This window comes from Pinus tabuliformis, chromosome 1_1 (genome assembly GCF_031772625.1).
Source record: "Pinus tabuliformis cultivar Carrire ecotype Pingquan chromosome 1_1, CPIR1, whole genome shotgun sequence".
Lineage (NCBI taxonomy): Eukaryota > Viridiplantae > Streptophyta > Pinopsida > Pinales > Pinaceae > Pinus > Pinus tabuliformis.
In genome coordinates this window covers 863897753-863909802 of record NC_142297.1, presented here as the reverse complement: position 1 = coordinate 863909802, position 12050 = coordinate 863897753, and the positions used below count along the sequence as shown (strand labels likewise).

Here is a 12050-nt window from a genome sequence, read left to right as displayed (position 1 = left end):
TCAAGGATGTGAAATTGAATCTAGCAGAATTAGCCAATATTTGACAATGCCAATGTTGATCTCTCAGGCCAGTTTATTTATCCATTTACGTAAAAATTTATGAAGAGACGGCACGCACATGGAGTGGAGGATAGCTATACAAAATAATATATAAAAGATTCAGAGGTTTCTTTTAGAAGCTAAATTTTTTCTTGAAGAGAACACAATGTTTTCGTTTAGTATTAGCAGATAGCAACTCTTCATAAGGATCTTCATTTATCTCAGTATAAGTCGATAGCAGTTATGGAGGAGGAAAAAAATCGAAGTGATTTACTCGGAAATGTAGTACGGCCTCCTTCCTTGCGGGTCAGTAGTAGTTTGAAGGCCACGCAGTCAGGCAGGTTGACTCCTCGTAGTTCTCCTTCTTTTCGGAAGTCTCAATCCAGCAGGACTCCAAGAAAAGATGTGAGGTTTTATGCAAGTCCTCTTCAGTGGATTCGAGGTCGGCGCCTGCTGCCGTGGTTGGTCATAATTGGGTTATGGAGCTACCTGGGGTTTCATATTCAATCGAAATGGGCTCACAGTGGAGATAGAGAAGGGTTTAGCGGATTTGAGTCTCGAGTTGATGCTGATCAGGATTTGGGAAGCCATCTTTTGGTTAAAGATCACGCCGTTTTCGATGGAGTAAAGAAAACGGAACCTCATAATGTGCAGTCATTGAGGTTTAATTCCAGCCGTTCAGAAAACACGGAAAGAAGAAATACAGATGGTGAAGTGCTTTCTACAATTAAAAAGCCCGGGCTAGAACGTAAGTCTCCAGTAAGTTTGGAAAAATGGTTTTGGAAGGGTAATCCGGGAGTCATACACGATAAAGTAGAAAGTCAAATGCAGAAAAAGAGCAACGAAGCCTTTCAAAAGACCGCTGGAGTGAAAATTTCAGGGAGCAGTTATAATTCATCTAATTCATCAGCAGATCAGGACAGTTTAAGACATATTGCAGAATCCCTTCCAAATCATACTTCCCACGAAAATGTTGGGATAGGTAGCAAAGGTGGAATGATGGTCAAAGGAAATAATACAGTGTCGAAGAATACCATAATTGAAACAGGAGGCACAAATGCTAGAGTCGCAAGAAATACTTCCTTTGGTCTCCTGGTTGGACCTTTTGATAAAATTGAAGACAAAGTTTTGGGATGGAATTCTAAAAAAAGGTACGGTACATGCAACAGAAAAGGCTTATTTGCGCATGCTGTGAGAGGAAGGTCATTCATTGTGGTACTTCATGAACTGTCCATGACTGGTGCTCCCCTTGCCATGATGGAACTTGCAGCTGAAATTTTGAGCTGTGGAGGAAGAGTCTCTGCTATAGCATTGAGTAAGAAGGGTGGCCTTATGGCGGAACTTGTCAGGCGAGGTATAAAGGTGTTGAAGGACAAAGCGGTTCCCAGTTACAGAGTAGCTATGAAGACCGATATTGTCATCGCTGGCTCTGTTGTTTCTGCATCATGGATTGGTATGAAATGCTTACTCCATAGTTTACATCATTTTGTTTCTAGTAGGTTTCATTTGTAATGTCATATTTAGCATGGTTTCGAATATTATATTTTGACTTTCTAATCGCAATATACAATTATGGTTTTCAATGTAGTATCATTCTATATATGTATATTATTCTTTATAAAATATAATAATAATATCATGGTGTCTAATGGAATTAACTTTTTAATAGCAATATATCAACAAGTTTTCTAATATTATGTTTTGACTTTCTAAATGCAATATAGAATTATGGATTTCAATGAATATATTGGTAGGGGATAGTCATGGTGGTTATTGCCTTGGTCACTAGCAAGCTTCGTATATGCTTTTGGGTAATTAACTTAACCTCTTAATTTTGGATAATTAACTTACTCTAAAATGAAATAAGACATTCAATGTGTTCCTTGTAATATAGATATAAACAAAACATCTAAAAAAAAGTAACTGCACAATGATCCAGTCCAAGAAAACAAGGTTTTCCACAAACCAATTAACTCTTCTAGAAAAATTCAACAATTCCAATTTAAAAATCCTATCGGCCTCTTTTTGTACCTTTTGGGACAATTGCTAGTTAGGCCCATAGGCCTTCCTATGCATCAACAATTCTCAACATTTTTACCCTGCTCCGTTCGATCAAGTGAGACACTTTCAACCATTGATTTGAAGTGTTATCTGGCAAACATGCACTGCACTTTGACTGCGTTTTCCAAATATCGATTGAGTTGCCTTCTTTTCACCTCCGAGTTCTGCGGTGCATTGAACCTGGCCCTGTTATGCAAAAACTCTGATCCTCGCAGGCCCTCAGTGTTACTACATAGAGTTTTTCTGCGTCACTTTCCTGATCGCCTTTGCCGTCAATTACTTCGTAGGCCAACGGCAAAATGAGCAGATCACCCTAGCCTGGGCGGCGCAATTTGCAACGAAGGTCGGGATCTTTGAAAAAATTTAGTCTATTAGGTACCGGGGACGGAAACGATACTCCCCTACTGCTGAAAGAAGGAAGGACAGAAGGTCTTCAAGTTTTATGCCAGCAGGCGCCGATATTGCCAGGGCTTGTTGGCGACCATGGAGGTTCAGAGCAGGCATGATCTGATCTAGAGGATGTATAATTCTATAGTGCCTTGTAAGGATGACCTGCTCTGATCTCGAGGATGTATAATTATAGAGTGCCTTGTAAGGATGAGGTCAATATCGAGGTTTATATGAATGAGGATGGTATGGATGCTGTCTTATTTGCACTGGCCAGGAAGAAGGCTGCCAAGAGTATGCACAAGGATACCAGGGATCTCCAACAGTATGCCAGCTTGTTTACCCCGCCTTCGAATCGGAAGTGGCTCAGCGAGGAGCTCGTTGCAATTGCCGAGTTTAACTTAATATTATCAACCATTTAAATTGGTGTATGTTTTTCTCATTGTACTCAGCCCTGCCTATGCAGTCGCAAGTCTGTGGCACCCTCGCATATGTTTCTCAGACTGCACAGATTCAAACAGGAACGGTACGAGACAACATATTATTCAGACGCCCCGAGGAGGAGCAGAAATATCAGGAGGTTATCTTAAAGTCTTCGCTGTACAAAGATCTCCAGAATCTTTCCTTTGGTGATCTGACTGAAATAGGAGAAAGAGTTGTCAATCTCAGTGGTGGCCAGAAACAGCAGGTACAGCTTGCCCGTGCTTTATATCAAGATTTTGGTATTTGTCTTTTGGATGATCCTTTCAGTGCCGTTGATGCTCATACTGCTACTAGCTTGTTTACGGTTAATATGGTCATTTCCTTTTGATATAAAGGGTTTTGAAATTATTATGTAGCTGGTGCTAATATTGTGCGTTGCAGCTTTCTATAGCAATGCTTTTCGTTTTTCTTAACTTCCTATTTTTATAGCAATGCTTTTCGTTTTTCTTAACTTCCTAATAGACATATTTTGATGTGTAGGAATATATAATGGGAGCATTGTCAAAAAAGACAGTAATTCTTGTAACACACCAAGTTGATTTTCTCCCGGCATTTGATGCTATTATGGTTAGTAAACAGTTATCCTAGTCATGTGGAAGCTGTTTGCTTGCTTGTGAACATCCTTTTGGCAAAGTTTTCTGATGGATGGCACATTAAAATAATTTCTGCAACTTTGACATATAATTTAATGCTAATAGTTTTGACTTTTTTTTTTAATTTCTACACTGAAGTTTCTCTCTTTTGCAGCTGATGTTGGACGGTGAGATTCATCAAGCCGGGCAATATCAGGAACTGTTAGTCTCAAGTGAGGCATTTAAGGACCTTGTGAATGCAAACAAGAACACTGTTGGTTCCAATGAATCAGCAGCGACAAAGCCATCCACAAAAGATGAACCTGTCAAGGAAGAGAGAGATATTCAAAGCAGCAAGTCACAGACAGAAAAACTGATTTCAAATATAGCTGCTAACGGGGATCAACTAGCTAAAAGGGAAGAGAAGGAAGTTGGGGACACCGGTCTGAAGCCATACATTGACTACTTGAAAGAGAATAAAGGTTTCTTATATTGTGTATGTGCTGGTCTTGGTCATCTTATATTTTTGATTGGGCAGATTTTAGGAAATACTTGGATGGCTGCTAAGTTGCAAAGTCCTCAAATCGGTGTATTAAGGTTAATAATAGTGTACTCAACCATTCGGTTCACATCTATATTTTTCTTATTCCTTCGGTCACTTTTCACAGTTCTTTTGGGGCTTAAGGCATCAAAATCCTTCTTTTCTGAGCTTCTGACTTCTTTATTCCGAGCACCGACGGCATTCTTTGATGCAACTCCATCCGGAAGGGTTCTCAGCAGAGTAAGTCGTTTACGTAATTACGATAGGCTTCATCCTTTACGTAATTAAGTTTTTGACAAAAAGTGAAATTTAACATACATGAGGGTAGAAAGCTACTGACATTTATCTTGTCGACCTCCTTTTCCAGGTTTCTTCAGATTTCAGCATTCTTGACGTAGACATTCCTTTCAGCTTTGTCATGTGCATGTCATCTACCATGCTTACAGCAGTCTTGGAGTTGTGGCTGTTGTGACATGGCAAGTTTTGTTTGCAGCCATTCCATTGATTTATTTGGCCTTTCGACTCCAGGTAAACCGCTAATTCACACAATTTCTTGAGAAGACTCTTTACTTGACTGCCAATATTGTGAGAGAAATTATAACTGATTTTTTGTTTGTTCAATTTAATCAGATATACTATTTTGCTTCTGCTAAAGAATTGATGAGACTGAATGGTGCAACGAAATCACCTATTGCAAATCATTTTGGCGAGTCCATAGCAGGAACAATGACCATTAGGGCTTTCAGGGCTGAGGATCAGTTCTTCAAGAAAAACTTAGACCTTATTGACAAAAAATTCGAGCCCCTTTTTCTACGGTTTCTCAGCAAATGAATGGTTGATCCAGCGTCTAGAAATGTTAAATGCAACTGTTATTTGCTCCTCTGCTCTTGCTATGGTTCTACTCCCAAAGGGCAGCTTCAATCCTGGTATGAAGTTGAACAATGAAACTAAATGTCAACTATGGGAGATTTCTGCTGTTACTGGACACTTTTATATATAAGTTAATCATGCCTAACAAATTGAACTGGTGCAGGTTTCGTTGAGATGGCCCTATCTTATGGTCTATCATTGAACATATCGTTGGTTAAAAGTATTCAAAACCAATGTACACTTGCAAACTACATTGTTTCTGTAGAACGCATCAAACAGTGTATGCACATTCCTACTGAGGCACCAGCCGTTATAGAAGATCACAGACCACCAGATAATTGGCCTTCGCATGGGAAGGTGGAGTTACATGAAGGTACCTGACTTGTGTTTTCTAAAAAGATGACTGAATGGTTAATGATGTTGTCAATCAAATATATGATACGTGTGCAGATTAGATATAGATCCAACAGTCCCCTTGTTTTACGGGGCATTACATGTACATTTGAAGGAGGGCAAAAGATTGGGATTGTTGGCCGAATGGAAAGTGGGAAAACCACTCTCATTAGAGCTATTTTTCGATTAGTTGAACCTGGAGGGGGTAGAATCCTTATAGATGGTTTGGATATTACCTCTACTGGGCTTCATGATTTGCGGTCACGCCTTGGAATTATTCCTCAAGAGCCAACTCTTTTTCATGGAACTATTCGCTTCAACCTAGATCCATTATCTGAGCACTCAGAGTTAACAATTTGGGAATTATGTAAATTCTATTCAACATAATCTCTAACTGAGTTTATCATATGTAGAATGAAAAAATAAATAATGCCATGAATTTATTTTCTGTTTTGATTAAGGTTCTGAACAAGTGTCAACTTGGAGACATTGTAAGAGGGAAGGTGGATGGCTTAGATGCACGAGGTGATTTTTGTAGTAAATATATATTTTTGAATGCAATAAAATTCTTTGACATGGCCATGAATTTGGCTGTTAGATTTGGAAGTTTTTTGTGGCCCTAAAAGATCAATAAAATGCAGTGGGGAGTGATGGAGAGAATTGGAGTGTTGGGCAAAGACAATTGTTTTGTTTGGGACGTGCATTGCTAAGGAAAAGTCGAATCCGTGTTCTAGATGAAGCAACAGCATCAATAGACAATGCTACAGATGCCATCTCCAAACAATAATTAGAAAGTAATTTACAGGTTGCACTGTAATTACTGTTGCACACAGGATACCTACTGTTATAGACAGTGACATGGTTGTTGCCATCAGTGATGGTAAGGCCCTATCATTCTATCTTATCTTTGTGTTGTATGCATGGATTGGTTTCATCTGAATTTGTTGTACTCGAGGAAATGGACGGTACTGAAAGTAGATCTATTCACCTGTATCTAATTTGAACTATTACGATCTTGAATTCATGAATTCATGCAGGTGAGATGGTGGAGTGTGATCATCCATTGAAACTGATGAGAGAGAAGGATCGTTATTCACGAGGCTGGTGACAGAGTATTGGTCCCACACATCAAATGCTCTTCTTCATGCAACAACCAATAATGAATAACCTTTCGATCTCTCTTCCTAGACCATAAGATCTTCGCTCGATGCTTTAATCCTTACATGATGGACTAATTGTACCATTAATCCTTACATGATGGGCTAATTGTACCATTAGTGACCTTACGTTGATGGTCGCTAAATTGATGTATTTTCTTGTCAGATAAGATCTCATTGTAAAGCCAGGTATTTACAATTGGGTCATCGTTATTGTAACCTGTATTTTTTATGCACGAGCATCATATTAGATATTTTTTCCTCCACTTAGAGCAGAAGTCCTCTTCTCTTTCTGCTATTTTGATTTAGGGAACCTGGTTAGTTAGGAAGTTATGCCAGGGTGTCGTTAAGGGACAGATGTAGCAAATTTGTTACGATTAGGTGGAAATAGCTTCTAGAAATAGGGACAGATGTAATTAGGGGATTTGTCTGTATTAATGCAATTGCTGGCTTGAATGTAACTCGTATTATCAACGAACTCACAGCTGCAGCAATAGCTTATGGCTTGGACAAGAAGGGTGGAGAGAAAAATATTGTTGTTTTTGATCTTGGCGATGGCATGTTTGATATCAGTGTTCTGACTATTGACAACGGAGTTTTTGTGTCGGCTACAAACGGTGATACCCATCTTGGAGGTAATTTGTCTGAACTCTGTCTGGCAGTTTTGCATTAGGAATTTGAATATGTGCATGGTGGTTATCATTGACTTTTTTGGTTGGCTTTCGAGCTTTGAACTTACCGGGATGTACACTAATATGTAGGTGAGGAATTTGACCAAAGGTTAATGGAATATTTCATCAAATTGATCAAGAAAAAGCACGGAAAGGATATTAGTAAGGATAGAAATGAAATAAGACATTCAATGTGTTCCTTGAAATATAGATATAAACAAAACATCTAAAGAAAAGTAATTGCACAATGATCCAGTCCAAGAAAACAAGGTTTTCCACAAACCAATTAACTTTTCCAAAAAAATTCAACAATTCCAATTTAATAATCCTACCAGCATCTCTTTGTACCTTTTGGGACAATTGCTAGTAATATTTTAAAGAATGCACAGTAAATTAACAATAACTATAAAAAAATAAAAATAAAAATAACTTAATTCTAAAACACACCTTGACATGCTATATAGCAATCACATTACTAATAAACACTTTTTAAACTCTAAAATAATTAAATAGCTTAATTCAAAAACAAACACACCTATTAACATACTATATAACAATCACAACACTAGTAAGCCCTTTCATGTGGGAAGTGGAGACGAGTTTCTGGAAGAATCATTCATTAACTAAACAACACAGCTTCGGACATTTTCTCACATTTACTTGCAGCGACAGACAATATTGGAGGCAGCTTCGGACATTTTCTCACATTTACTTGCAGCGGCAGACAATCTTGGAGGCCTTCCAGTTCTTCTAACTCTTGACAGTTATAAACCCTGAATTCTCGAAGCTTTGCCAGTTCCCCCAATCCCCATAAACTCTTCAACTTCGCGTAATCTACAATTATGATACGCGTCAAAGATACCAATGTCCCCATATGTGGCAACTCCTGCAATTCCCTGGAATGAGTAAGACGCAGACATTCAAGTTTCTTAAGACCATAAAGCCCATCTATTTTCCTCAAATTATAACAATCTGAGCAAGATAAACTTCTAAGTGTATTGGGCAATGTTCCAATCTCTATCAAATTAATACAATGATAGACTTTAATATTTTCAAGGCTGCAGCAAACACCTTCTGGTACTGATATCTCTGATATCCCTAATACTTGGAGATCTAATATTTTGAGCCTTGGAAATGTGCACATGTCAATGCTATAATCCATATCATTCAGTTTTTCTCTTTCTCCTTTCACCTCCATAAACGGTAGTTCGCTGATCAACGGGCAATAACATACAGATAGCTCCGTCAGCTGAGTCAACAGACCAAGTGAAGCGGGCAAACATTTCAATGCCGCACAATCCCATATTCCCAATTTCTTTAAGTTCCTTAAGTAACCGAGCGAAGCTGGCAGCATGTCCAGCAAAGGCCCTCCTCCTACTTCCACAACTTCCAAACAGCTTAGCTCTCCAATTGCACTTGGCACTTCTTTTACATTTGTATCACTAAAATGTAACTGTTCAAGCGACCTCTGATATACCAGCTGCCGAGGGAGTATTTCAATTTTCTCACAACCGTTGAGATTTATATACTCAATCGTGTTTATATTTCCTAGTGTTTCGCTTGACATAGCTAAATTAGTGCAGAAACTCAAGTCAAGATATTGGAGATTAATTAATTTACAAAAGGAGTCTGGCAGCTTCTCCAAAGCCCGGCACCCAAACAGATTGATGTGGTGGAGGTTGGTCAAATTACCAAAAGATTCTGGCAGCCTCTCCAATGCGTAGCACATAGACATATTTATGTGATGGAGCTTGGTCAAATTACCAAAAGATTCTGGCAGCCTCTCCAAAACGCTGCAGTGATCCAGCTGGATGTGTTGGAGGTTGGTTAAATTACCAAAGCACTTCGGCAGTGACCTTATTTCTTTGCATCTTGTTAACCCCAGCACCTTTAATGACTGTAGAAGACAAAATTCTTCTGGCAATTCTGTTATGCGAGGCCTTGCGTAGCTTTCTCCGACAATACGACCCACTAACATCCGTTCTAGGTGCTTCAGCCGCCCAATAGATTTTGGAATGCTTGAAAGGGGAGCCTCAATCTCCAAATCCCGCAACTGTAAAGGTACCTGCAAAATGTTCAAACATAAATGGTATCATGCTCATCAAAAGTAACCATCAGAACAAATTTGAGAACCTCTGCTGCAATATCAATAGCTAATAAACGCAATAATTACTTCAACAAATCCTAATTTACCTGCGATTCATTTTCCCACAATGTTTCTAATTTCCTCCCTTCCACTTGTAGAACCCTTAAATTCGTCATTGTAATCAAGGAAGGCAGGGAAGAATGAGGACAGTCGTCCCAGCGCAGCCATTTGAGATTTGGAGAGTGCACCTTTGCCAAAATGCGTTCCACGAGTGCACCTTCGGTATCAAGAATTTGCAACCGCTTCATGCGAATATCACCCAATGCATCATCGACATCGATATCATGGTAGGCACCGAGACCCACTCTAATTCCCCGCACGGCTCTTCCCTGTTCAATCTTGAAACATCATAATTATTAGCCATTCTTTCTTATAAGATAATTGGAAGGTTTAAAAAAATAAAAATAAAAAATGGTTGAAGAATTAATCAGATTGATGGTTTAGCACTTACACATGGTCGCTGCAACAAATCATCGATGGTGTCGTCTGTAAAACGCCAAAGACGACACGGCAATTCTGGATCCTTAGCAATATTTCTCCCTATATCTCTAAGGTGATCATGCATTTGTATATTATTTTTACTGTCCACTTCAACAAGACACCTATCCCTTAGATTTTCAAACCCCCGCCTACCTTGCCACCCTGATCCGTCCCATACTTTTATAGCCCTGTCCTTGTTTTCTCCTCTGAAAAAACATGCAATGTCTAAGAATATACTTTGTTCTTCTCTATTCAGTGACAGATAACTTCTTGCAAGTGTCTGTTGTATTTCAGTGGGAAGTATATTTTGTAGACTCCTCAACTCGTCTTCCCAGTTACATAGTGTTTTTCCATAAAGAAGTGCCCCGATTACTTTCAAAGATAATGGCAATCCGTTACAAGCTTGTAAGAATTTCTCTACCAGGGATTCAAATTCTGGGAGTGGATCTGGTTGGTTGAAGGCATGGAAGCAGAAGAGCTCCCGGGAATATTGTGTATCAAGCCCCGTTAGGTTATATATGCAAGACTCTTCGATTTTTGAGCTTATAAGAACATCTCTGTTCCGAGATGTAATCAATATCATGGAATCGGAGGGGAGAACGGTTTGAACCGGCAAAAGAGCATCCATCTGAGCCACGTCATCTACATCATCTAAGACTACTAAAGCTTTAACAGATGCCAGATGCAACTTGAGCATAGCTTTACCTTCGTCAACGCTATCAATCATTTGTATGGCCATATCTGGTACATTCAGGTTCCGAAGAAGCTTTCTTTGCAACGATAATAAAGAACCTTTCCCTGCATTATCTCTAACTTCAGATACAAAACAGGATATACTATAATTTGAATTTTTCCTATTGAAAATTTCCTTTGCCAACGTGGTTTTTCCTATACCACCTAACCCCACGATCCCCAAGATCTGAGGTTTCCTGCTCTGCTGTAGCTGCATGATGACAGTATTTTCTAAATGGTTTACCTTGTCATCCAAACCTGTTGGAAATTGAGCAACGTCTAATGGTGCTTTTTTCACCTTTTTTAACACAAGTTCAACCACCTTATCTACCAGCTCCCCCTCATCTCTGGTTATTCACAAGAAAATAAATAGAACTAATCAAAAAGAGAAGTCTATGCACATAACATGTAACATGAAAAAAATTGAGATCTCACCCGTTACAACTTTTGAGCTCAAAACCGCTGATTCCTGCAACATTAGAAAGAGCTTGTCTCCAATTTTCAATCTGGCTGGAGTTGTACCGCAACTTCTTTTCATGAGTTTGAGGGTCTTCATCAGTTTCCTGTTCAAGTTTATCCAGGGCTTCAGCATATTTACCCTTTTTGGACCGCGTCCACCGAAGCTCACTAGGCTCCACATGGACGAACACTGGAATTATGACCTTCTTTGTGTCCAACATTTGGACGAGCTCATTTAGACACCACGTTGAGTCGGCATATCTAGCAGAGAAAATAGCCACATGTACGGAGGCCGATTGAATAGCGTCCTGAATCTGAGGAGTCAAATAGTCTCCCCGTTGCAACTCAGGCTGATCCAGAAACACTCTCAATCCACATGAAAGAAGCCGCCGGTAGAGATGGCTGGCCAAGGTCTTCTTTACATCCAAACCACGATGGTTGATAAACACATCGTATTTGGAATTAACAGCGGTGGAGGCGAACGCAGAGGCGGAGGATTCAGCCATTGACGATTGGAAAATATAAATAGAAGTGATGAAAATGGTGTTGATTTTAGGGAAGCAGGTAAAGAGGGAGGGAAATAGCTTTCAGTCTGATAAGAGCAAAATTTCTGAGAATAATTGCAATAGAAAACGCTGATGGTTTGCAGCCAGAAATATTTATAGACATTAAACACTCAGCGATCTATACATCCAGTGGTCTCCGAGTCATGCTTCAACGCGGTTTCACTAATCGCTCGCTGAAGTGTATATATGGTTTACATTTGACAGCACCCACGAAGATGATAAAGACTTACACCTGGTAGGCCCTCCTCAGCTGGACCTTTACCTTTTACCTGTCCACAATGAGAAAATATGGACTGTTACTCGCACATGTGAAGGACAAAGACCCACTAACCCGTCGGCAAAAAGCCGAAGCCGACAAAATGTGGGGCACTTGACGGGAGTGTTTGGAATTTCGATTGCAACTCATGGCTTGGATTGGGACTGTACCATCAATCTTTTCCACTAACTATTAGATCATATCTTCGGTATACAATTTGACACCAAATTTTCCTAC

At 39.4% G+C, this 12050-nt stretch overlaps 2 protein-coding genes and 1 pseudogene across 3 annotated transcripts; 2 read left to right on the top strand and 1 right to left on the bottom strand.

The window, feature by feature from the left end:
• Positions 1 to 282: 282 nt before the first annotated feature.
• LOC149217019 (uncharacterized) lies at positions 283 to 1551 on the top strand. The gene has a single exon (XM_089390111.1). The coding sequence runs from the start codon at positions 283 to 285 to the stop codon at positions 1549 to 1551; it is 1269 nt and encodes a 422-aa protein (XP_089246237.1).
• A 1112-nt stretch (positions 1552 to 2663) lies between these two features.
• LOC149217018 (ABC transporter C family member 10-like) lies at positions 2664 to 6513 on the top strand (annotated as a pseudogene).
• Positions 6514 to 7712: 1199 nt separating this feature from the next.
• On the bottom strand, positions 7713 to 11836 carry LOC149217017 (disease resistance protein RPV1-like). Of its 2 annotated transcripts, XM_089392922.1 has the most exons (5): positions 10968 to 11836; positions 9772 to 10879; positions 9368 to 9649; positions 8246 to 9239; positions 7808 to 8060 (listed from the first exon to the last, which is right to left on the bottom strand). In XM_089392922.1, the coding sequence occupies exons 1-5, from the start codon at positions 11495 to 11497 to the stop codon at positions 7939 to 7941; spliced, it is 3036 nt and encodes a 1011-aa protein (XP_089249048.1). In that variant the 5' UTR covers positions 11498 to 11836; the 3' UTR covers positions 7808 to 7938. The 2 variants fall into 2 exon arrangements, with proteins under 2 accessions (XP_089249047.1, XP_089249048.1); XM_089392921.1 differs by having other exon boundaries at positions 7713 to 9239; positions 10968 to 11834.
• Between the last annotated feature and the right edge of the window lie 214 nt (positions 11837 to 12050).

What these genes read in the sequence shown, in the direction of transcription:
- LOC149217019 (XM_089390111.1), top strand. Translation starts at nt 283, where the DNA reads ATGGAGGAGGAAAAAAATCGAAGTGATTTACTCGGAAATGTAGTACGG.
- LOC149217017 (XM_089392921.1), bottom strand. Translation starts at nt 11,497, where the DNA reads ATGGCTGAATCCTCCGCCTCTGCGTTCGCCTCCACCGCTGTTAATTCC. An exon ending in GAGCTCAAAAGTTGTAACGG is followed by an intron (nt 10,880 to 10,967) that starts GTGAGATCTCAA and finishes GTGAATAACCAG; the next exon opens with AGATGAGGGGGAGCTGGTAG. An exon ending in TGTGGGAAAATGAATCGCAG is followed by an intron (nt 9,240 to 9,367) that starts GTAAATTAGGAT and finishes AACATTTTGCAG; the next exon opens with GTACCTTTACAGTTGCGGGA.